The following is a 23,026-nucleotide window of genomic DNA, read 5'->3' as shown; positions in this document are numbered from 1 at the left end:
GAAGATTGTCACATATACAGCAATTCTGAGATCACCTGGTGCATCTTCCTCTTCCCAGCTGTGGACAATGAGATTGTACATTTGTCCCTGAAGTGCCTCATTGCTGAGTTTTGGGACTCAGCAGGGATAGCATCTGTTCCCAAAGCCTAATTTTATTTTATTATTTCAGAATTGGTCGACTCTGCTTCTTGTCAATCAGGCATGGCAGAAAGGCTGACCCAAAACAGTCGGAAAGGCACTTAGGGCAAGGACACATTAGCGACTGAGGTGGTCTTCAAAGTGTTTCTTCCAGCAGGTGTTGCCTGGCTTTCTGCCCCTGATGCGTTCACCTTCATTCTTTGCTTACAATGGAATATATCCCTGACAACTCTGGAAAAACCCAACCATGTTATTGTTGTCAGCAATTTATTGAGCATCCTGCGCTCTCTCCATCCACCATCTGTTCTTTAATTCATGAGTTTTCTGCCTTCACGTTCCTGGCTTGTGTCCCCTGAGAAATGGTGGAGCTTCCAATCCAGGAACACCTTAAGTTTGCTTCTCAATTTCTGGGTCATTCCCATCTAATCAGTCCTTTCTTCAAGAGTCTCCTCACAGGTGCTAATTATGGCAGACTCCAGGGCAGCCCACAAGCTCTGGCCAGGTTGACCGTGAGGTACCATCTGAGAATAGCTACATTTTTAGGATCCTGGAGAGCTTCGACACTGATCTTCTGGTGACAATGCTTCTGTTGGCGTTGATGTTTTAGAACCACGTTAATGGATATAATTGAGCAGATATTGTGCTGGTAATGCAGGCATCTTTGCAATCCCTCACTTGGATAGCATGTTGCCATGATGTCTTGTGCTTGTCCTGCACATCTCACCCATGTTTCCTATCCTGTGGTGAGACCACAAAACTAACCACATACCCAACTTCCTGAAGGGTCATGTTGCAGCCCACAAGGCTCAGTACTGATTTCAGATAACAAGCATTGCCAATTGGTATCAGAATTTGCCATGAAATATCATCAACCTGTGATGTTAAGCCCATTTCTCTCTTTCTACAGATTTTCCCTCATCTGCTGAGAATTTCTGGCATTAACTTTTATTTTTAAAATTCTAGTATCTGCTGTGGTTTGTATCTCACAATTCTGGCATTTTTGTTTCCTTACCTGTCCTCATATGTCTTCTATTTACAACACCTCCAGGTAGGTGAGCTGTGATGATCAAGTCTTCACCACCATTGCTCACAGGCACCATCACATGCCACTAGGTCTCTCAGTCCCCACCCTCCCACAGGTATTCATTTTGTACTCTCCACCCCTCACTCTTCTCTACAACTTGAAACATACTGGAATTCTAACCTTTCATTTTCCTCATGAAAGGTCATTGACCTGAAGTATTAACTGTTTCCCTCTTAACAGATATTGCCTAACCTGCTGCATATTGCCAGCATCCTACATTTGTAAAGCCATTATATACCACTGTCTGCACATAATCCGAAGGATCAGCTTTATAAGTCAAAAGCTTCCTTTTAAGTCTTTATGATTCAACAATAGAAAACAATTGTATACCTGGCAATTGCTCTGATGAAATCAAGACTTGCAGTGCATTTATACTTTGGTCCATCCAGCTGATCATCATGGCCAACAAGAGTTAATAGTTGAAGTGCCACCAGGGTTGTGATCTGAAGATGCAAGCAAAAATACAGATAACATTTTAATTATATCTTACATCATTCCACAACTTGAGGTAGGCTAAAAAACTGAAATACACAAATGCTTGCATTATGCAACTGAAATATTTAGTAATTATTCAGAATAACAATTATTACTGCTATCAAATTAGTGCGCTCAATTGACTGAGTAATTCCTGCATCAACTGCATCTGGAAAACTACATTAGATAACTCATCAGAAGCAAATTACATTTCATATGTTATGAATTGACCAATAATAATGCCGCAAGTTACAGGGCTGCATTCATTCCTCCATTGTTGGTCCTCTGCTTTGTGTTTCCTTTGATTCTCTGGTTGTTTGTAGTTCTTCACTACCTCATTGATCAAGTTTTCATACAGCCCATTGTTTCTAAAAATATATCAAAATTAGTTCACTTTCCACAGTAAGAAATCAAAAATATTTATGTAGCAGGGAACCATTTTGAGAGGAAGAAAATAAAGAACTTGTCTTCAACACTACAGTATGTCATCAGTACTGTACTGACATGTGAATGTGGATTATGTGGTCATGCCACTAAAGTGGAACATAAGCCATTAACATTCTGATTCAATGGTGAGACTGCTGTGCAGTGAGCCACAGCTGATATCCATGCAGTGTGTATGTTTTAAATCAACCCTCCAGCACTGCAATAGCCAATTTTGTTTCATTTTCTTCAATTATATTCCATTTGTGAATGAAAGAAACCCCCATAAACAGGTCATTAATGACCAGGAAAATAAATGATTTCTTACAAGCATCTTTGAAATGAACAGCTGTCCTTTAGGTAAAATTTTACAGCTTTCAGATTATTATTCACAAAAAATTATTTTCCACTTACACTTCTTTCAGTATGACTTTGTTCAACTCAGTTCAGTTCCATTAACAAGGGCACGTACAGTGGAAACATGGGAAGGATGGGGGCGAGGAGAGAATTAATTTGTGGTTATGGCTATTTGATCATAAATGTGAACCAAACCAAGCATATCTTAAATTGGACAAGTACAGTACGAGATGGATCATCTGCTAGGCAGGAAAAGCATTGGCAATGATCCAAACATGAATACATACACACTGCTACAAAAACCCTACTGCAGGCAGAACTGCATTAATTTCTGGTAATCCAAGTAGTTACAGAGCTTAATTTAAATTCTCTCATCTGAAGTATTAACCATTTCAAAAGTTAGAACTTTGGATTAATAAAAATATTACATCCTGCTCATTTCAAAGAGTGGTAATAAATGTAGCTGAATTTGAATGACCTTTGCAACATTGTTCAACCCAAATGGCAACCTGAAAACGATTTTTTCCTTACTTGGGAGAACTGGAAAATTACTTGAATTAGTAAAGCTTTTTGCATGTTATTTTCTGACCAGAGAATTACATGCCCTATAGATCAAATATCCTAGAATCAATATATCGTATTTTTTTCCCTAAATTCTGAGGCTGCAAAATAAAGTAGGCATCAAGAACTTTCTTTCCCAAGAGAAAAAGGCCACCTGAATTTTCAAGGTGGAACTTGGTATGTGTTTCATGGATGAGCATATGAAGGACTATGGATCAAATGTGTTTCAATGGAAGTGCAGGTTCTCCATGATCTGATGAAGAGTAGAAGTCAGGGGTTGAATGGCCAATGATTATTCCTCAGTTCGAGATTTGACATATTAAAATATTCTTTCAAGAATTAAATACTTCAAGTTATATCCTTAAACTATTGGTGACTATTTCTACAGATCTTTCGAATTGTACTTTTAAATAACAATTAAGAAATGAGGCAAAGGAGCTAATGAAACCACTTCAAAGTTTCTTTCACAGAATATTAAATAAATCTACAAATACTTTGAAAGGTAAGCCTCACTTCTGAAGTAATACAAGTGGTGATTTGTAATTACCAACTTTACCAAGAAATGTATAAAATGTAAATAAAAAGGCACCTGAACTCCACATTAATGTTTTTCACGGCTGCCAACTCATTAAGTGCAAATATTTAATAACCACCAACCAGATGCAAATACTTTGCACTGAAAATGTTTACTTGTAGTGTAAGATGCTCATGGCTTCAATGTTTGTGACAAATATGTCCATCTGGTCAGCCACCTGTGCTGTTTTCCTCTCTTCCCCTTGCCTACTTGATGAAACTTCTCCTAACATTCTGTTTCCTTCGCATTGAAGTTACTACCTTTTCTTGATATTATCTTCTCCCTCACTGCACCTTTCCCTGCTCCACAACCCTATCCCAAAAAAGAAACCACATTACTCTCTTCAGGTGCTGTTCTCTTCCCCTTCAAGTCTGCCATTATCACCTTTCTCCAACCACCTCCTAATTCTTGCAAACAACTGTCCCATTTGCAATATTCCAGAATGCTTCAACATGTTGTCACCCTGCAAATTCTTTCCCACAATTCCAATCTTTCCCCTCTACTCAGGTTTCCGTCCCTACCTCAGAACGAATGGGCACGATCACAAATGGCATTCCATGTGACTGTGACCAGGATAAACCATCCTGACCTATCTAGTTGACCACAACCAACTACTTCAAACATCACCTCTAAATTATCCAGCTGAGTAGGATGACCTTTCCCAATTCCATCATTATGTCTAATGAGAGCCAGAATTATCCACAAGGGCATTGATTCCTATGTATATTTGCAAAGCTCAATATTGTCATTCCCACTTCTTTTGACTGCTTCAATGGCTCTTGACAACTCTAGTCACTGAATCAGAATCAGGTTGATTATCAGTCTTATAGGATGTGAATTTGGTTGCTTGGCGGCAGCAGTACAGTAGCCTTGACTTCTTCCTAATTGCATTGATGTGCTGGGCCCAGGTTAGATGCTCCCAGGATGTTGACACCCAAGAACTTAAAGCTGCTCACCCTTTCCACCGCTGACCCCTCAATGAGGACTGGTGTGTGTTCTCCCGACTTCCCCTTCCTGAAGTCCACAATCTTTGGTCTTGCTGGCTGACGCTGAGTGTGAGGTTGTTGTTGTGACACCACTCAACCAGCCGATCTATCTCACTCCTGTATGCCTCCTAGTCGCCATCTGAGATTTTGCCAACAACAGTGGTGTCATCTGCAAATTTATAGATGGCGTTTGAGCTGTGCTTAGGCACACAGCCATGTGTAGAGAGAGTAGAGCAGTGGGCTAAGCACGCATCCTTGAGGCGTGCCTGTGTTGATTGTCAGGGAGGAGATGTTATTACCGATCTGTACTGACTGTGGTCTCCTGATGAGGAAGTCAAGGATCCAGTGCAGAGGGTGGTACAGAGGCCCAGGTTTAGAAGCCTGGTGATTAATACTGAAAGGATGATGGTATTGAACACCAAGCTGTAATCAATACACAGCAGCCTGATGTACGTTTTGTTGTCTCGGTGCTCCAAAGCAGAGTGAAGAGCCAGTGAGATTGCGTCTGCTGTAGACCTGTTGCGGCGACAGACGAATTGCAGCGGGTCCAGGTCCTTGCTCAGGCAGAAGTTAGTTCTAGCCATAACCAACCTCTCAAAGCATTTCATTATGGTAGATGTGAGTGCTACCAGGTGATAGTCATTGAGGCAGCTCACCCTGCTCTTCTTGGGGACTAGTATGATTGCTGCTCTTATGAAGCAGGTAGGAACCTCAGACTGCAGTGAAAGGTTGGAGATGTCCCTGAACATTTCAGCCAGTTGGTCGGCACAGATTTTCAGTATGCAGCCAGGTACCCCGTCAAGGCCTGATGCCTTGCGAGGGTTCACCCTCTTGAAGAATGTTCTGACATTGGCCTCTGAGACAGATCACAGGGTCACCGGATGCTGTGGGGATTAGCACAGGTGTAGTATTATTCTACCTTTTAAAGCATGCAATGGCGATGAGCTCATCGGGGAGTGAAGCATCACTGCCATTTATGCTGCAAAAATGTCCTTCAATTGGAAAGGCAGAAGCTGACTGCGTCTGTCCTCCTTACAGAGTCTCTTCCCTGATCATTGACTCAGTCGCTCTCCTTAGCAACTACCTTAAGCAGAGTCTGACCATTTGCAAACCTGCTCCTCCACCAAAATGGACTTCTGTACACATGTACTCCACCTAACTTTGTCTAGTTAACTAAGAATAAAACCTTCAATTTTCAAGTTCACAAGTTTAAAACAAAGAGCAATAATTAGGAAGAGGAAAACCTGATTGTATTCCTTTCCCTCTGTTGGCTCTTCATTTTAAAAGAGAAGTTTGGTGATTTGAGCATTCCTGCATACTTTGAAAACATTTGTCATGTTGTTGAAAGAAGGGTGTTTTATCATGAAACTATATCCTGATCACTGGGGCACTATGTAATATTGAAGCACATTGAACTATGATCAAATACAGATGGGAAGACAGTAGATAATCCTTGCATGGATGACAGAAACTCAAGCAGAATGTGCTTCAATATTACATAGTGCCCCAGCGATCAGGATATTAAAGAGCTGCTGAAAGGTTAATCAACAGATTATACTGAATTTAAAGCTATGCCAATCCAGTTTGATGAGGATTTGGAGGAGGAAAGCAAGGAAGCAAGTATTTGGAAATTGTAGCAAAAGCATTATATTTGAAGGATGACATTTAATTTTTAATTTTAATTAAATTGAAGGCCTGCAACACTGAATCTTTGCTCACTAAGGCAGCAGTGAGGTTTCCAAAATCATACAAATGTGAAATAAGCATACATTTCTTCTGGAAGTATTAACTTTGACCTTAATTTTAGAAACTTAATGTAGTATTTTCATAAAATGACTGCATCATCTAGTTTATAACCAGTTAAGCAATCATCCTTGTCATTTTTACTTCATGTGGCATTTGAGTTATTAACACAAGGTAGCAGCTTGATTTCTTGGTATATTTTCAGAGGCAACTGTACATTTCTCCAGAAATCAAGAATTCGTTATTTCTGCAAAATCTAAGAAATTCTCATACATTAAAATGGCACTCCCAGCATGCTAAATGCCAATTTAAATACCAATATACATTATGTTCTGAACTTACCTCTGCATATGTCAGTTAAAATGACAACTCATAGATAAATTTTCAATTAATGACAAGAACTACATTTTGTATTTGATAATTTAACCGCCCAGAACATACAAACATCTATACAGCGGCTCTTCCTGTCCAAAGTTTAAACTCCTAGTCTATCTGGTCCTTTCAGCAGAATCATAGATACACAAAAATATGGGACTAGAGTGCATCTATCAGGTCTTATGTAGACAGATCTAATAATACATATAGAAAAGGCTTGTGAAGGAATTGTTGTTTCTGTCGTCAAACTACTCAAGCATTATATGTGAAAATAAGCATAGGTTTTTGCATTGATATGCACATAAATGTGCATAGATTTTTTTTAACCAAAATAACGAGGTCCACTTTAGGTTTATAACTAGAGGAGAAAGCTACGATCTGACTGTACGCATCATAAAATTCTCTCAGACTATAAATAAGATCATTTAACACAAGCAAGGGAATGGTTCAATGCAAGATAAAGGCAATATTTTTACATTCAATTCAAGATGAATCAAATTATCTTTCTCATATGTAATCTATCTTAGAATTTGAAATGTATATGATGTTGAGTTCTGTCAAAGTTAATACAGTAAAACTTCAACAATCAAGCACACTCAGGACTTTTGTGGTGCTGAACTGGCAGATTTTTTTGGACTAATGGATGCTATTCCTAATTAATATCCCAACATACTTTTAATAAGTTTTTTTTTAAGATGCTCCACAGTAATATGATAAATTCTCCAGTGAACCAAGTAAGTTTCAAGAGTACAAGAGAGCCAGAGAGTCAAGACTTGGGGAGCATAGGGGTCTTGGGCCCTGGTGAGTCTGGGGCAGCATAGGAACCGGGGCCACAGTGAGTTTCAGAAAAGTGTGAAAAACATGACCTGGTGACCCAAATGCTGACCATCGTGACTTCCGAATGGTTGCATAGCAGATTAGTGGAGTTTTACTGTACATTACAATTGATAACCTCGCTCAGTTTCACTACAAACCTTACTCAGCCTATAGTGAAAAGCGAATCTCCTGATTACTGTAGACCTCACTATCCAGTAAATTGTAAATAAAACATTAAAGGAAATACCTTTTATGTTGTATGTAAAACAATCTGAAAACCACTATCACCTCCTGTTTCTCATAAATAAAAGTCAGATGCCTTTTTATATAAAATGAAAATCACAATGCTGATACAACAAGTCAATCAGCAATCGTTCTCCCCATGTCTGCGTGGGTTTCATCCGGGTGCTCCGGTTTCCTCCCACATTCCAAAGACGTACGGGTTAAGAAGTTGTGGGCATGCTATGTTGGCGCCGGAAGCATGGCGACACTTGCGGGCTGTCCCTAGGAACCCCAGAATGCAGCATAAGATGCATTTCACTGTGTGTTTCGATGTACGTGACTAAAGGTATCTTATCTATGGGGAGAAAAACAGAGTCAACATGTCAGAATGCTGACATAGCGTCAGAATTGTAACTCAGTCACCTACAGCTTAAAGGAGTTTAGGAAAAACCTGCTTTCTCTTTAGCACCTCCTGAAAGCTATTGCTTTATATGCTGCAACTGTTTATTATTGCTAGGAGAACATGAAGGATAAAATAACACTGTTAGAAGTTTCACACTGGATGTAGTTTAACTAGGTTCTAAAGTACCAGAAAATGACCAGTTTCTCTCATACTGTAGAATAAAATTATATGAAACGCAGCAAGATGCATGCAATGAGCTTGCATAGGAGATGAATTGGCATCATTTATTTTTAAAACAAAGAGTATGGAATAGTGTCAGTCAAAATAAATAAACAAATATCTAAATATTCTGTTAAGCAATACCGATTTACTGGTTCCAACGTACAGAAATTGCAATCAACACAATACATGCACGAGCTTTACAGCCTAACAAAACAGTGCAATGTGAAAAATTTATTGCATCTTGGGACACAGTTAACCATAAGGATTAAAGTGTCCAGAAGCTGCAGGCAGCTCACAAAATTCTAGTTTTGGAAATATATTTTTCATCAGCTGCAGCAGAATTCATTATTCCCTTGAATCTTATTTGAAGACATTACTTCATGGGATCAGTTCACAACTTATGAAAAAAGGAACTAACCTAAAGTTGGTATCTAAATTAGCTCGGTTATCCTACTAGATCTCTCAACATGACATCTCTATTTTCAAAAATTGCTACCTGGGACATTATTTACTTAACAGCCCAACTTTATGCATGTATCTCAAATGTTAAAATGATTACTGGGAAGAAATAGAAATACTGACCAGATTTTTCAAAATAATCACAAAGCATTAAGATATTATAGCAAATATATTTCATTATCAACCATTGAGCCCAAATGATAATTAGTGCAAAGAAGAAATGAAAAGAATTAATTTTATTCACAAATACTATCACAAGTGCAGCGGCATGAAAATCAGGAGGTGCAACAAGATAGGTGACCTACTCCACCAGTTTATACCCAGAGGGCAAAGCTAAAGTTTACCTCCACTGCATGAGATGTACTGCAGATGTTAATTAACCATGAGATATTCTCAAATGCACTGACCATCCCTGTAATTTTAAGTAGATTACTACAAGCCACTTTGATTTTAATAATAGTAAATAGGAAATAATGTATTCTATACAATCTTTTGAAATACATATCATCAATGAAACGTGTAGCTTCAGTCTTTTACAATGTCCCAATTGTCAGCTAACACTAGACAGCAGGCAGTATTCTTTGCCCAACTTATCATCTGTGTATAAAAACGAGCTCTCATAATAATTAAATTCAAGTCTGACATACATACATATGTTTATTTCTACAAACAACAGAATTAGTTTCCTCTCTCTCCATTTTTAATAATTGCTTTTTCTTATTAGACTTGTGTGCTTTTGATGCCATTCATTCCAATACTGTGGAGGTATGGTGATCATATCGAGTGACTTTTGCGTATTTTCCGACTTATGGATAAAATCAACATGGATGTCTGTAAAAATATAGAACCCGTTCATTACCCTAACATTGTTTCCTATTATTGATGTTTCAAACACTGAACTGATTATGTATGTCTAACAGGGCTATTGCTTTCTTTTTGCCTTACGTACAGAGGCTTAAATTTGGGGCTTAATTTGCAAGTACACGAAGAGATGCTTTAAAAAAAAACAGATGACAAATTCTCTCTCAGTGCCTTTATTGTCTCCAATAGCAGACATAAGAACTTTATGGTAAATATCCAACAACCAATATGGCATAATGCATTCTGGGCTTGCCACTTCAAATACTGCCAGCCCTACCCTGACATTCTCCCTGCCCTCTCGATACATGACTTCTCAAATTAAGTTTCCAATATTAAAATAAATTAATTCAGTTACAAAACTTCATTTCATCATGAGATTTCATGCACTTCTACTATTTTAGTACAAACTTGTGACCCCTGAACTTTCAGATTTTCCAAATTCCAATATTCTTTTCTCCTGTTCTTGTTCCTCTATTTACAGCTCCTCCAGACAGACTAGATACTATTAGCTAACCTTTTTCACCCTCTCTCTGTCAACACCAATCTGCTTCACCCTTTTCTCTTGGTCTTCACTCTATTACAAGCATTCCCTTTGTTCTCTTCAAGCTATCCCTCTTCTCAGCAACTTCAGCCATTTTTCTAACTTCAGCTGGTTCTGATGAAAGGTCATCATGAAACATTAACCGTGTTTGTCCTTCCACAGATATTGCCTTACTTACTGGGTATTTTGAGCATTTTCTCTTTTTATGTTATTTTTCCAGCACCTATAGTTTTTTGCCTTTGACTGCTTGACAGAGTACTAGATAATGAAACAGAGCAAACTAATGTTATAAAAACAGGATATGTTTTGCAAAACTGTTAAGGTAATTATGTTCTTTTTACATTAGAAAGTACATGTGGCAAAAAAAAATGGTAACACCCAAATTAGATGCAAGAAAACAGATAAAAGATAGAATAAATCAATATTAGCATACAGTTAAATCAAGTGATAGAAAAGGTTTAGCATAGATGATTCTACAAAGAACAAAACGTTGTTTGGGTTTCCTTAGACAAATAAACAAAACCAAACTAGAACATGGAATTTTGTTCTTATGAGGTAGAAATGAAATTCAGAAGTCTCTGAAAGAAAAATCCTTATTTCCAAAGTTCATGTCCAAATCACACACATTCCTCACTTGCAAACAGTATTAATGGAGAAACTTCACTACAGAGACTGTGACTGTTCAAGACGACCCACCACCATGGTCTCTGGGCAATTAGGTTTGGGCACTAAATAGCAGCCTATGCAGTGAAATAGATCAGTATGAACAAAATGGAGGTCGGGATATGGTCACTATGAGATAATGATCATGGCAGGCCGAAGGGCCTGTTTTGTGCTGTGTGGTTCTATGATGACAAACCCCTGATGAAGTGTGATGAAATGACAGAGAAATTGAGCAATAAATACGCTTCTGTTTTTAAAAGAGCTGGACACAGATTTAAGAACCTTTTACCCAAATGTAAAAGCTGACTTTGTAATATATAGTTAAACTGATGTCTTTTTAATAAACATAGCAAATACCGTTTTCATTGACATTTAAAGACACGTTAATTCCTGACCTAGCTCCATTATACATGGAATGTCTCTGGAAAACCTTCAAGGCACTTATCCCTCAGCATGGGGCGGGGGGATGGGGGTGAACAATTGCATTTTTTTTCGTGATAACAGTGAACATTCTTCTTGGCCAATTAATCACTGATGTATTTGAATAAAAGACTGCATGGCAAACAAAGGTTTCAATTCCATATAAACAAATTGATAATGTAAACTGTTCCATAAAATAAAGCATGAATACTAATTTGAACATTTCCAAAAATCAGACGCATAAAAATGAATCATTTTTTGGTTTTATAAATTTTGGTTCAAGATAATACAAGTCAGATAAATCAGCGTGTTGCTTATTCATAACTGGGGCAAGTTAATATAGAATGTAGATTTAGAGTCTATTAACCAAAATTTATTTTTACTACCACAAATACATTAAAAAATCCATGATTAATAAAGCAGATATGGTGGGAATTTCATATCTATAGCTTTGCTTGCTTAGTATTAATCGTATATGTCAAAGGCATTTGGAAAATTAGTGAATCAAATTGCTCCACCTAAGTGTGCTTTTACTTACAATGCATAATCCTATTAAAAGGATTTTATCAGACTAATGCTGAGGGACATCTTCAGACCTGTTTTACCTATCCTCAAAAAAAAATTTGGCCACTACACGTCTTCTAATTATTGCCCCATACCAGCAACCCCTGTGTTACAGCCATTTGAGTTACAGAAATTTGCCCTTGCAGAATTCACAAAACACTACCCAAAACTTTGAGCTATAGAACAAAATTCACTCTCAAGAAATTGTAAGGAAAAAAAAATCAACAATTTTTTTTTCAACTCATGTTTCTTGATACATGCACATGATGCTAATGCCTTTGCTGATGCTTTTTGAATTGGTCTGGATTTTATTGAGTTGCAATATACTCAAAACTGTTCAGATAAGAGAAATTCTCTTAGCCTATTGCCCAGCATTGCCAATACACCTTACCAAAAGCCTTCTCTTTTACTGGCATGGGCATCTCCAAGACACTACCAATCCAAAAGCATTTCAAATATACGCTCTGGCCTGTAAGACATACATTAACACTTCAAAGATAGTTCAATATTGACCATTAATCACAAGAAACAAACTGATTAACATAAATTATTTTGAAGTAAAGCTGTAACAGATAAGCCTGATACCTGGATGTTGGTGAATTTCGCTGAGAGGAGTTATTCCAAAAGTGGTTTTCAGCCTTTGCTGAAGCTTTTTCATTGCTCTGGATCTTACTGAGCTGCAAAGTACTCAACATGCTCAGTAAGAGAAACTCTCATCTCATTCCCCTAAACATCCTCAGGAAGATATTTGAGAAGTACGAAACCTTACTGTGCAGTGGGTTGCCTACAGCAAAAAAGAGTATGCTCTCCCTTCAGTGTTTCAGTTATACTCTCCCAGACAGTGTTTTAGAATCTGTAAAATATTATCAGTGGAAATGCATTACTGCTATCCAAAAAGTAGATTAAATCTAATGCAGAGTATACATCAGCTAGAGTAACTATGTCTACCTTGTCAACTTCTTTTAAATAAAAATACATTTTCTGATAAAAGTACAAGTTTGGAGGTCCGATACACCACTTGAACCTTTGCCCCAGAGGACCTGAAACAGATGGCCTGCTGCCCCACAAATCACTGGCCATGAATAAGCAATGCCTAAATCCACTGGGATGCAAGCAATGAGCTTTAAGTTGATTACGTCCTCTCAGCCAAGTATTGAGAGACAATGCATTAAAGTGATGAAAAGAAGGGTGATCAGGAAAAATAATACATTTATCTTCCAGATACCACGGAAGGCACATCAAATAAGCATTTGGACCATGGGTAAGGCTACAAACTGAGGAGATTAAGAAAATAAAGAGGAAAATCTTATTTTTAATCATGGAAGACAGTGAGGATGTGGGGTGCATTGTTGGAACATAATTAAAAGAGAGACCACAGCAACTTACAAAATGGGTACAATAGTTCATTAAATAAAAGAAACTCAAAGAGCTTTGGGAACTCAAGGTTGTTAAATGCAATGGCTAGTTCAAATATTTTCATGTTACAATTCAATGCAATTAATTTTAGTTCTGCAATGTCAAATAGCTGATTGTGCAACTTCATTTCAAGTAAGGCAAACATACTTACATTTAACAAAATTCAGATCAGCACTTAAACGTTAGAGTTAAAAGAAAATATATAAACTGGTACCAAATCTGCATGCTTATAACGAAGGAAATATTTTGAATAATGATTCTCTGCCCAGCTAAAAGAGTTTATCTACAAGTTCACTGCTCATTTTAGCAAAAGACAAAGCACTGGTAAAGACAGTTTTGTTAAACCGGACAATAATTCCATATGAAAATGCATCAGTGGCTCTGATGATCTTGGATACAAGGCTTTGCTCATGTCTTACACAAAAGGAAACAGGTATATTTGCAAGATAATGCCTTGGTCACAGTCAACTTCCATAACTGACTGATATTCAACTCTGAGAGACACAAAAGACTGCAGATGCTGGAATCTGGAGCAACACACAAGATGCTAGAGGAACTCAATGATTCAGGCAGCAGCTATGGAGGAAAATGGACAGTTGATGCTCTGGGTCGAGACCCTTCATCTGGACTGAAAGACAGAGGGGAGGAAGCCGGTATAAAAAGGTGGAGGGAAGGGGTGGAGCAAAAGCTTGCAGGTGATGGGTGAATTCAGGTGGGGGTGGGGAAGAGGGAAAGGTTGATAGGCATTTGGGGGAAGAGAGAGTGGGAATGGTGCTAGAAGCTGGGAGGAGATAGGTGGAAGTGACAAAGGGCTGAAGATGATGCAATTTAATAAGAGAGGAAGGTGGAGCATGGAATAAAGGAAGGGAGGTGGGGAGGGCAGAGTAATGGGGGAGGGGAACGTGGGAGGAGTGTGTGTGTGTGTGTGATGGGCAGATGGAAAGGGGGGAGGAGGGGAAAGAGGCATGGAGATGGGGGCCAGGAGGGGAGAGAAAAGGGATGGGGGTGGGGAAGAAAAGGAGTTACCAGAAGTTGGAGAATTCAATGTTCATGCCGCCAGATTGAGGGTTGCCTGGGTGTAATATAAAGTGCTGTTCCTCTAGTTTGCGTTTATCGTCAACCTGGCAGGAGAGGAGGCCGAGGACAGACACGTCGGTGTGGGAATGGGAGGGAGAATCAAAATGGCTAACAACGAGGAGATCCCGACGGCCTTGGCGGACGGAGCAAAGGTGCTCGGCAAAGCGGTCACCCAGTCTGCGCCTCGTCTAACCGATGTAGAGGAGGTCACAACAGGAGCACCGGATGCAAAAGATAATACATATGATATTCAATTCTGTCCATTAAGTCATATTCTGTATTTAAAGAACCTGCAATATGGTGGCACAAACCAAGCAGGAAAAACAAAATGATGTCTATCGTTACTTAAAGGAAGCATGAAATCCTCGATCTTGGATTGCATTTGGTCCGAAGTACTTCCACAACACAGAAAATTAATTTATACCTTTATATCTTTACAGCTGGGTTTTTGGTTTCATTTAATTTGAAAATAATTTGCAGCATGTATTCTCGTCAATTGATCTGAGAGTAAATGACATTTTAGCAAAAATAATTGTAACTTTGAGAAATAAGAAACTGATAATTTTTCAACTCAAGGTAGCAAAATTGTTTCTGAAAATAAAACTGGGCATGATAAAAAGTAGTTATTAAAACAGAGTGAAAGATTTTCCTTCAGAACCATCATAGTGATGTATCTAAAATAATTTTTAGTAAAACGTAAGAAAAAAAACTCAGTTTCATGCACAAGGTCCATTACTAAATTCTTGATGGCGATGTGAAATAGAATAAATTGCAGGGTTACAGGGGAAAAGGGAAGGGGAAATAGTACTGATAGGATGCTCTGCTAGGAACTGGCAAGGATCCAATGGGCTGGATGATCTTCTTCAGTGCCATAATAAGATCTGTGCATTTGAAAATTCAACTGATAATTAGTGCTGCAAACTGAAAAGTGCAGTATGAAATAGTGTAGCAATGCAAACTACAGCATTATAGCACTAGAGATGGCAGAATTGGAGAAGTAGTGAACAATGAAGCCAGCATTTTAAAATATTATACAAAAATCTGGAGCCCTTAGTTTCAAAAAAATATGAATTTATTGTTAAATTATGTTTCACAAGAAAACGTGATGGACTGTGACACCTAGTGGAGTGATTTCCAAATAGAAAACATGAAGATTGAATCCAAGTCTGCATTAGGTGATTTGTGTTCAATGAATAAACAATGAGATGATCTCCTGCATAATTTCATGCAGAATGCATCAATAAATTGTAAATCCAGTCGACATTCACACCTCTTTATACCTTGTAATACTCAGTATTGTTAACCAGCAACCACATTTCAATTCAAATAGCACAGCATTTATCACATTGCACAGCTAACAGCCACAAACATGTCATAAAGCTGACGGTCTGAGAACAAAGCTACTAAATTTCAACTCTCAACCTTCAATATAGTCTCAGTCCCAGATACTCCTCGCCAACATTACTATTCCCACCCCATTACAGATTGCAGAAAAATTGTCATTCAACCCCAACTCATCACCTAACTCTACTGATTTTCAGTCCTTGCCTAATCTGATTCTCTTTTCCCTACAGCTCTCTCCATCCATCTGACTCAATCCATATCAACACTGGTCCCATTCCAGCCTGGATTAACTGCTCACCACCCTGGTGGGTTTACTCAATATCCTGTTTGCTCTTACTTTCAAAAAGCATAAAAAACACACTAGTTAGCAATAATTACAATGATTGCTTTGAAATGCATGATTTAAAATATTCTGACTGTCAACTGCATGACTAGTCACAATTTTACACAATGAATATGCTCTTGAGAAATTGAAGCAATCTGGAAAGGATAACTACATTAAATGTGAAAGTTACCACAGATGCACATCTATTTCCGAGAATAATATACTTCACATAAAACTAATTTACCCCCATGCTATTGGGATGTATAAGAAGATTAATAATGCCTTCAAAATATTAGCAATATTTAAAAAAGGACATTTTTAAGGGGACCAGATTTATAGTCAACAGAGATGCACATGATGAAACTAGATGGGGATTATAACTTAGTCTCTGAAAACAGTTTTAAAAAAATCTTTGAACCCTAAACAAGCTACTGAAAATCTTTCACAAGGAGCTTTTGGAGAGGTTGCATGGGCATGGTGGTGAAGGTAATGGGAAGGGAGCCAATAGCAGCACTAACTTGGGCAACTCAGCTGGACTGTAGCCATTTATATATCAGGTGCTCTCGAAGACAGACTGCTATCACTTACTTTAGAAGATTTACTGGGGTCAGTGACACATCTTTGCAGTGAACATGTTCGCAAAGTAATTGTGTGGATTGCTCACCAACAAAATTCCTTTCCAATAGTTGACAGTATTTAAACTGTGCAAATCTTAGCACAATGCTGCCACCCAGTGTCAAAAAAATATTGTGATAAAGTAACCTCTAACATCTTAGTATTAGTACCTTAGCTGAAAATTTTAAAACAAAATCTGGCATTGATCAGGAATTCTTTTTTCTTGGAGCTGCTGGCAGCTAAGGGTTAGTGAGGTACAATACATGTTAATAAGTAATCTCACCATCCCACTATAAAATATAAAAGTTCATCTTTCCATAGGATGCTGTGTTCTGGGGAAAAAAATCATTTTTTTTCCCCCAAGACCTTTCATCTCTGAGGTGTTATGTACCTATTTCCCTAATTAGTCTTAATGAAACTATTAATAAAGCTCCAAGCATTCAATGCCATTAGCCGTTAAGGTGGATGAATCAATTCAATTCTGAAACTGAATTTATTTTGGCTGAATATCTGGATAGTCAGGAATTTGGATGTAGTTAGAGAAACGATTTTTTTTACATTTCATGTTTCATCTCAAATGCACAAATAAGGAATGTTTGAAATTTGGTATAATGGAGGAAAGAAGTAAGATTTATCAATAAAGATGGCCTTTTCTGACCTCAGAAAAGGCTTTTAGCTCCGTCAATCAAGACAGACAATGCAGCACAGAGAAATAGAGTGGAAGTAAGTCATCCTGAAAGGCTGCCTAAAAAGCAGAAGATGACTGTCTCAAGTACATCTGTATATTAGTTACATTTTTGAAGATGACTCACTGTTGAAAATTGCTTCAATTTGACAAATAATAATGACTTCAACAATATACACCTAAAATCGTAAAAGTGGAGCAGTACACTGTATTTGCTTAATAACACTGCCAACTTCATGGATAATTACTCAGTTTTCAAAGAAAGAACATTCAATATAAGCTTCACGTCTATGAATTCCACAAAAGTGGATCATGTAATTGTGTAAGACCTACGAAAAGTTTCATTGCCAGATTAAATTAATATTTGTGCCATAGTAAAGTTTCCATATCAGAATTATATCTTAATTTAACTTTTGGTATATTTTCAGATTATTGCAATTAGTTTCAGCTGCCTACCTTTCAACACCCAAATTCATAACTTTCTGATGTAAGATCTTCGAACTGAAATGTTAACTCCATTTCTATATCTACAGATGCTGCCTTATCTGCTGAATATTTCCAACATTTTCTATTTTTATTTCAAAACTTTTCAAATTTCCCAATGGAACTTGTTCACAGTGGCATATTCACCTGAGAAAAGACGTTTGCACTGGGAGTTACTCTGCTGTCAACAATGCTGTAGAAAATTGCCAACAACCTATCCAGTGGGAATGGTTTAGGGCCAAGGAGGTGATTGCTGGTCTGCAAAAAACAAGATAAATTAAAGTGTTTAGTAATGGTACATCTATGGACATTGTGTGCTTTTAAACCAATTGAGTGAACAGCTCCCTGTTAATGTAATTCATTTTAAGCTGTTGTGCAACATGCTTTCAAAAGACTACAAGTTGTTAACAAGTTGAATCATGCCGTATCTGAACAGTGGTTGGAATTTGTATATAGTAAATTGTGGACTGGTGTGGATTTTATCACCAGATTAAAACTGACTACACTTGCAAGGCACTGAAAAATAGCTGTTTTCCTACATACGTTCATTTTATGAAACACCCAAAAACAGTTTAATGAAAACCTGAGACTAAAGATGATAAAAAAAGATTTCCTGAATTCCATAGACTACATCTACCTTTTCAATTTTAATATGACATCTAAGAATTTGAACATGCAAGTCCGTCTCCAATTGTTCAGTCTATGCATGTACCTGTATTTTCAGGCAAGGGTTATTAAGTGGATTGTTATAATTGAAATACACAAAAAAGCAAGCAGCCCAGAAACAGACACTGTGTCATGGGAAGACATTACCAAATGGACAGAGAAAAAGATTCAGGAGTGTTCTCAACCCCAACAACTCTTGGGACTCCCTCACCCATTCTGCTTGCAAGGAGAAAGAGCACTTGGGATGACATTGAAAATCTTTAGTCCAACCTTCAGAAGCACACAAAAGCCCATTGCAAATGGCGGAAGGAGCACAACACCCCAAATACTATTCACCCATCCATCAAGCCAAGTACTTCCTGCCCCACATGTGACAAAATCTGCCGGTCTTACATTGACTTAATCAGTCACCTCAAAACTCACAAAACAGGAATGGAAGCATATCATCTTCAATCTCGAAAGACTACTAAAGAAGGAAGAAAGGAAAAAGAGCAGACGCAAGAAAGTTGAAATATCTCCCCTTAACATTTATTGTTAAATTCCCTATCAATATCATCCTGGAAATCATCACAAAAAATAACTTATCTGGACTAAATACTGGGACTACAAGAAGAGTTCAGAAAATAACGTTCCAGTTGAGACACCTCTTACCTCACTAAAGTTGAGCGAAGGACCAACACACGGCTGTGCTGGCACAGTGAAGGAAATGTTCATCATTCATGTTCGCATTTGCTGAGAGGCAGGTTCTGAGATATGGGAAGTGGTCCATATTTTCCCAAGATCTTGCTGTGAATTTTTATTGTTGAAGAGAAATGTGGTGCAACAGGGGCAGGTTGGTAAAGAACCTTTATCTTGCTTTGGTCATAAGAAGACAAGTTGTTTTGCATGCTTCAATGAGTGAGTTAACAATGCATTGTTTACATACTTAACCTCAAATACTGACGTTCGGGTGACTTAACTCTGGAGTGTAGATGCTGTAGGTTGAAGTGTTTGCCATGAATCCTGAGGCTTAGCTCCATTCTTATGGGAAATTTGTTGGAGGCAAGGTGCAGTATTGTGGCAATAAAAATGAGAAAGATGTTGGGGGATTCAGCCTTGTTTGTCACCAGTTTTGATCAAGATGGTTCAGTTGTACACCCTTTGGTTACTTTCATGGTTTGTATGCTGTCATGGAACAGATGTAAAATGGAGACCAATTTCTGGAGTCAAAGGCTTTTTTTAAGGTTGAAAAAGGACAGGTATAGTGGCTAGAGTTGCTCCCTGCATTTTTCTTGGAGTTATCAAGTGGTGAAGATCATGTCCACTGTGCCTTCAAATAAACTGATTCCATCCTGTGGTTCAGGGAGCAGCTCCTTAACCACTGAGTGGAGGGAGTAAGCAAAATACACCTCCAACTTCAAGTTCCTCTCTAATTCACACACCATCCTGAATTGGAGACATAACTACTATCCCTTCATTAGTGCTGGGTTAAAATCCCTACCTACCTCTCTACCCAACCTTGCCTTCACCATGCTGCTATAGCAGTTCAAGGCAGCGACTCACCATCAACTTCTCCAGGGCAGTAAATGCAGGAATTGCCAGCAATCTCATGGATAATTAAAAAAGTTGTAAAATAAAACAAGCAAAACTGGTAAAAGTTCTGAATTAACCAAATATACCATTAAAGCCTGTTATTTTGGTACAACTCAAGTTCTAATAAAGTTGGTGGCTCCAGTTATTCAAATGATCAGAATGTAAAGCTAACAAAAAAACAAATTCTTTCCCAATAAACTGGAAACTACTTCTCAGCACTTGTGGAGTTAACCCAGTGTTATTCATGTTGGCAGTATTTCCAGACTTCATCCTAATCAATAACGGTAGATTGAAACATCAGCATCATTTACAGGTCCAGTATGTTCTGCTATATCAATGTCAGTTCATTAGATTTTCAACCGTCATTCCTACAGGCATTTGTGAATTTACCACTACTTGAGCATTTTTTTTTGCATGAGGGTGGTGGTAGTGGTGGGGACTTAGTAACAGCTTTTAATTTGCAGATTGTGAAATATATACTTTGGTTGCATGTCCCAATGAACCCCCCATGTGAACTAGATAATACCTTTGGCCATTTATGATTCTATATGAACATTTCTTTCATCAGTGGCAAACAAAATCTAATTCATCATTTTACCTGCACTACATCAATGCACTTTGTACTAACTCAATGTAACTGCACTGTGCAATGAATTGACCTGTACGATCGGTTTGTAAGACAAGCTTTTCACTGTACCTTGGTACAAGTGACAATAATAAACCAATACCTGCTTCAAGGTTTTCATTGATTCTAAATTGATTAATTGTATCAGCGATGTACTAGTGGTACGAAAACTGCTTTGATATTTGTCACAATGAACGTGGCTATTCTGAGCAACTGACCTAAATAACCATAACGAACACCAGCAGACAGTGATCAGAAGTTGTTGGTCATAAAATATACCTTTTAATTTGTTTAGGCAACAAAATTTTATTTAAATTTGGTTATACGAAGCTCAAATATGAAATCAATGCAGCTTCTTGTCCTAGCCAATATTAGTAGCTTGGTTCTTGTCTGTAACTGTTAAGAGACTGAGCTTACAAGAAGAGCTTTACCTCTTCTACTTCTAACATTCACGTCTTTTTTTGAAAGGAGTGTACTAGACAATTTACCTTTATTCTTAAAGAAATAAGTTACAGCTACATGTGCCTTTTGGTGCAAATCGCTCAAAAGAGCATTCAGATATTAGTTGACCAAGCAACCACAACATTCAATATCAACTTACCTTTTCGTGCTTCTTCAAAAATGAACTTTTCTTAATCTTCCCATGATGCTGGAAAAAATAACAGGGATAAAGGTTTAAGCATTGGATTAATCTGCAATGTACTCAAAGTGACTGGGTATCTATAATAAAAAGCTACAACTAGATTTACCCTTTTTTCCAAATTCTAAATCTATTTTATGTTCAAGTAAAATTGGGATCATAGCAACTTTGGAATAATTCAAAAATAATTCTTAGTTCAACATCTACTTGAAAGCTAGACAATTTAAGTAAAATAGGAAACTTCACTTCCATAAATTATAATTAGCCACCAATACAATGCTCTCTGGTAAAATTAGGTAAAATAACCTTTGCATGCACATTTTGGCTGCTGTGTTTGCTCACATTCTAAGTGCCCCAGATTACTTCTTTAATTACAATACAATATTCCCACATCTGATCTTTTCTATTTTTTGACAGGTTTGCTATATTCTAGAGACATGGGAAACCACAGATGCTGGAATATGTAGTGCAAAACAAACTGCTGAATGTACTCAGCAGGTCAAGCAGTGTGTGGGTGTGTGGGTGTGGGGGGGGGGGGGGGGGGGGCGGGGAGGAATTGTCGATGTTTTGGGTCAATATCCTGACCCAAAATGTTGACAATTCTTTATACCCTGCCCCCTCACCTCATTGATGCTTCTCAAGCCACTGAGTTCCTCCAGCTGTCTTTTTGCTAAATTCTACTTTAGCAAACATCTTTTCACAATCCTGCATTATTAAAAATGCTTTCAAATAAAAAGCCCAATAATCTGAATAAACTACTGATAATAGATGTATTTTATGTAACAGTTGCACAGAATAATAATTTTGTATGATGTAACCAGCTCTATATTCACCAGATGGAACACAAATTGCACACACTGTCAAAGGACTCAGCATTAAAATCAAAATCCAGGCTCTTCCAGGCTGGAATGACTCAACCCAATTCACTGAACCAGTGAAGAGTTTGTTAGAAAGCAAGCTTCAACACTGAATGCACTACTGACATTTCCCAAGGGCAACCTTACATTTATGCAAATTACAAAGCAAGCATTCAATGCACCAACCAGTTTCAGTAACCTCTGTTGCATAGTTAGACAGATAACCATCATAGTGAATGCAATAAAATAAACTGATTTATTGTTTGAGATTAGGATTCCACACAGAAATTAAATATTTTCATACTATCAGCAGAAGTTGTTGGAACACTGCAGAAAATGCTATCATTCATTTCTTCAGTATTTGGGAATCATTACCAAAACTTTTATTGCCTGTCCTCGTTGCCCTTCTCAAATTGCTGCGGTCCTTCCAGTGAAGTTACTCCTATGGTGGAGTTGAAAAGGAATTTAAACAATGAAGGAATGGCCATTTCTAAGTCAGGATGGTACGCGACTTGGAGGGGAACTTGTTTGCAATGGCAATCCCCTATGCCTGCTGCCCTTGTCCTTCTTAATAGTAAAAACTTGAAATGGGGAAGTGTTGTTGGAGTAATCGTGTAAGTAATTGCAGTGCATTTGGTATTGCTTAAGTGTGTCTCATGGAGCAGGGGAATGAATGGAGTGGTGAATGGGGAGTCAATTAAGCAATATGGTTTTGTTGAATGTTAATGGAAAAGCACTCATCTGGCAAGTGGAGAGTTTTTCATTATACTTATGCCTTGCAAATGGTGAAAAGGCTTTGGAGTGTCAAGAGGCAAGTCGATTGCCATGAAGACGC

General features: G+C 37.9%; 1 protein-coding gene across 4 annotated transcripts in view; it reads right to left on the bottom strand.

Annotated features, from left to right (window-relative positions):
* orc5 (origin recognition complex, subunit 5) overlaps nucleotides 1-23,026 on the bottom strand; it is a 62,529-nt gene that overhangs the window by 5,644 nt on the left and 33,859 nt on the right. For all 4 annotated transcript variants that reach the window (XM_052033896.1, XM_052033895.1, XM_052033897.1 and 1 more), the window contains 3 exons: nucleotides 21,296-21,343; nucleotides 17,979-18,089; nucleotides 1,553-1,665 (listed from right to left, as the gene is read on the bottom strand). In XM_052033896.1, the coding sequence (XP_051889856.1) occupies nucleotides 1,553-1,665; nucleotides 17,979-18,089; nucleotides 21,296-21,343 (272 nt within the window). The remainder of the gene's footprint in view (nucleotides 1-1,552; nucleotides 1,666-17,978; nucleotides 18,090-21,295; nucleotides 21,344-23,026) is intronic.

The sequence above is a fragment of the Pristis pectinata genome, chromosome 19 (genome assembly GCF_009764475.1).
Source record: "Pristis pectinata isolate sPriPec2 chromosome 19, sPriPec2.1.pri, whole genome shotgun sequence".
Taxonomy (NCBI): Eukaryota; Metazoa; Chordata; class Chondrichthyes; order Rhinopristiformes; family Pristidae; genus Pristis; species Pristis pectinata.
Note: the sequence above shows the minus strand (reverse complement) of the source record. Positions and strands in the feature narration are given on the sequence as shown.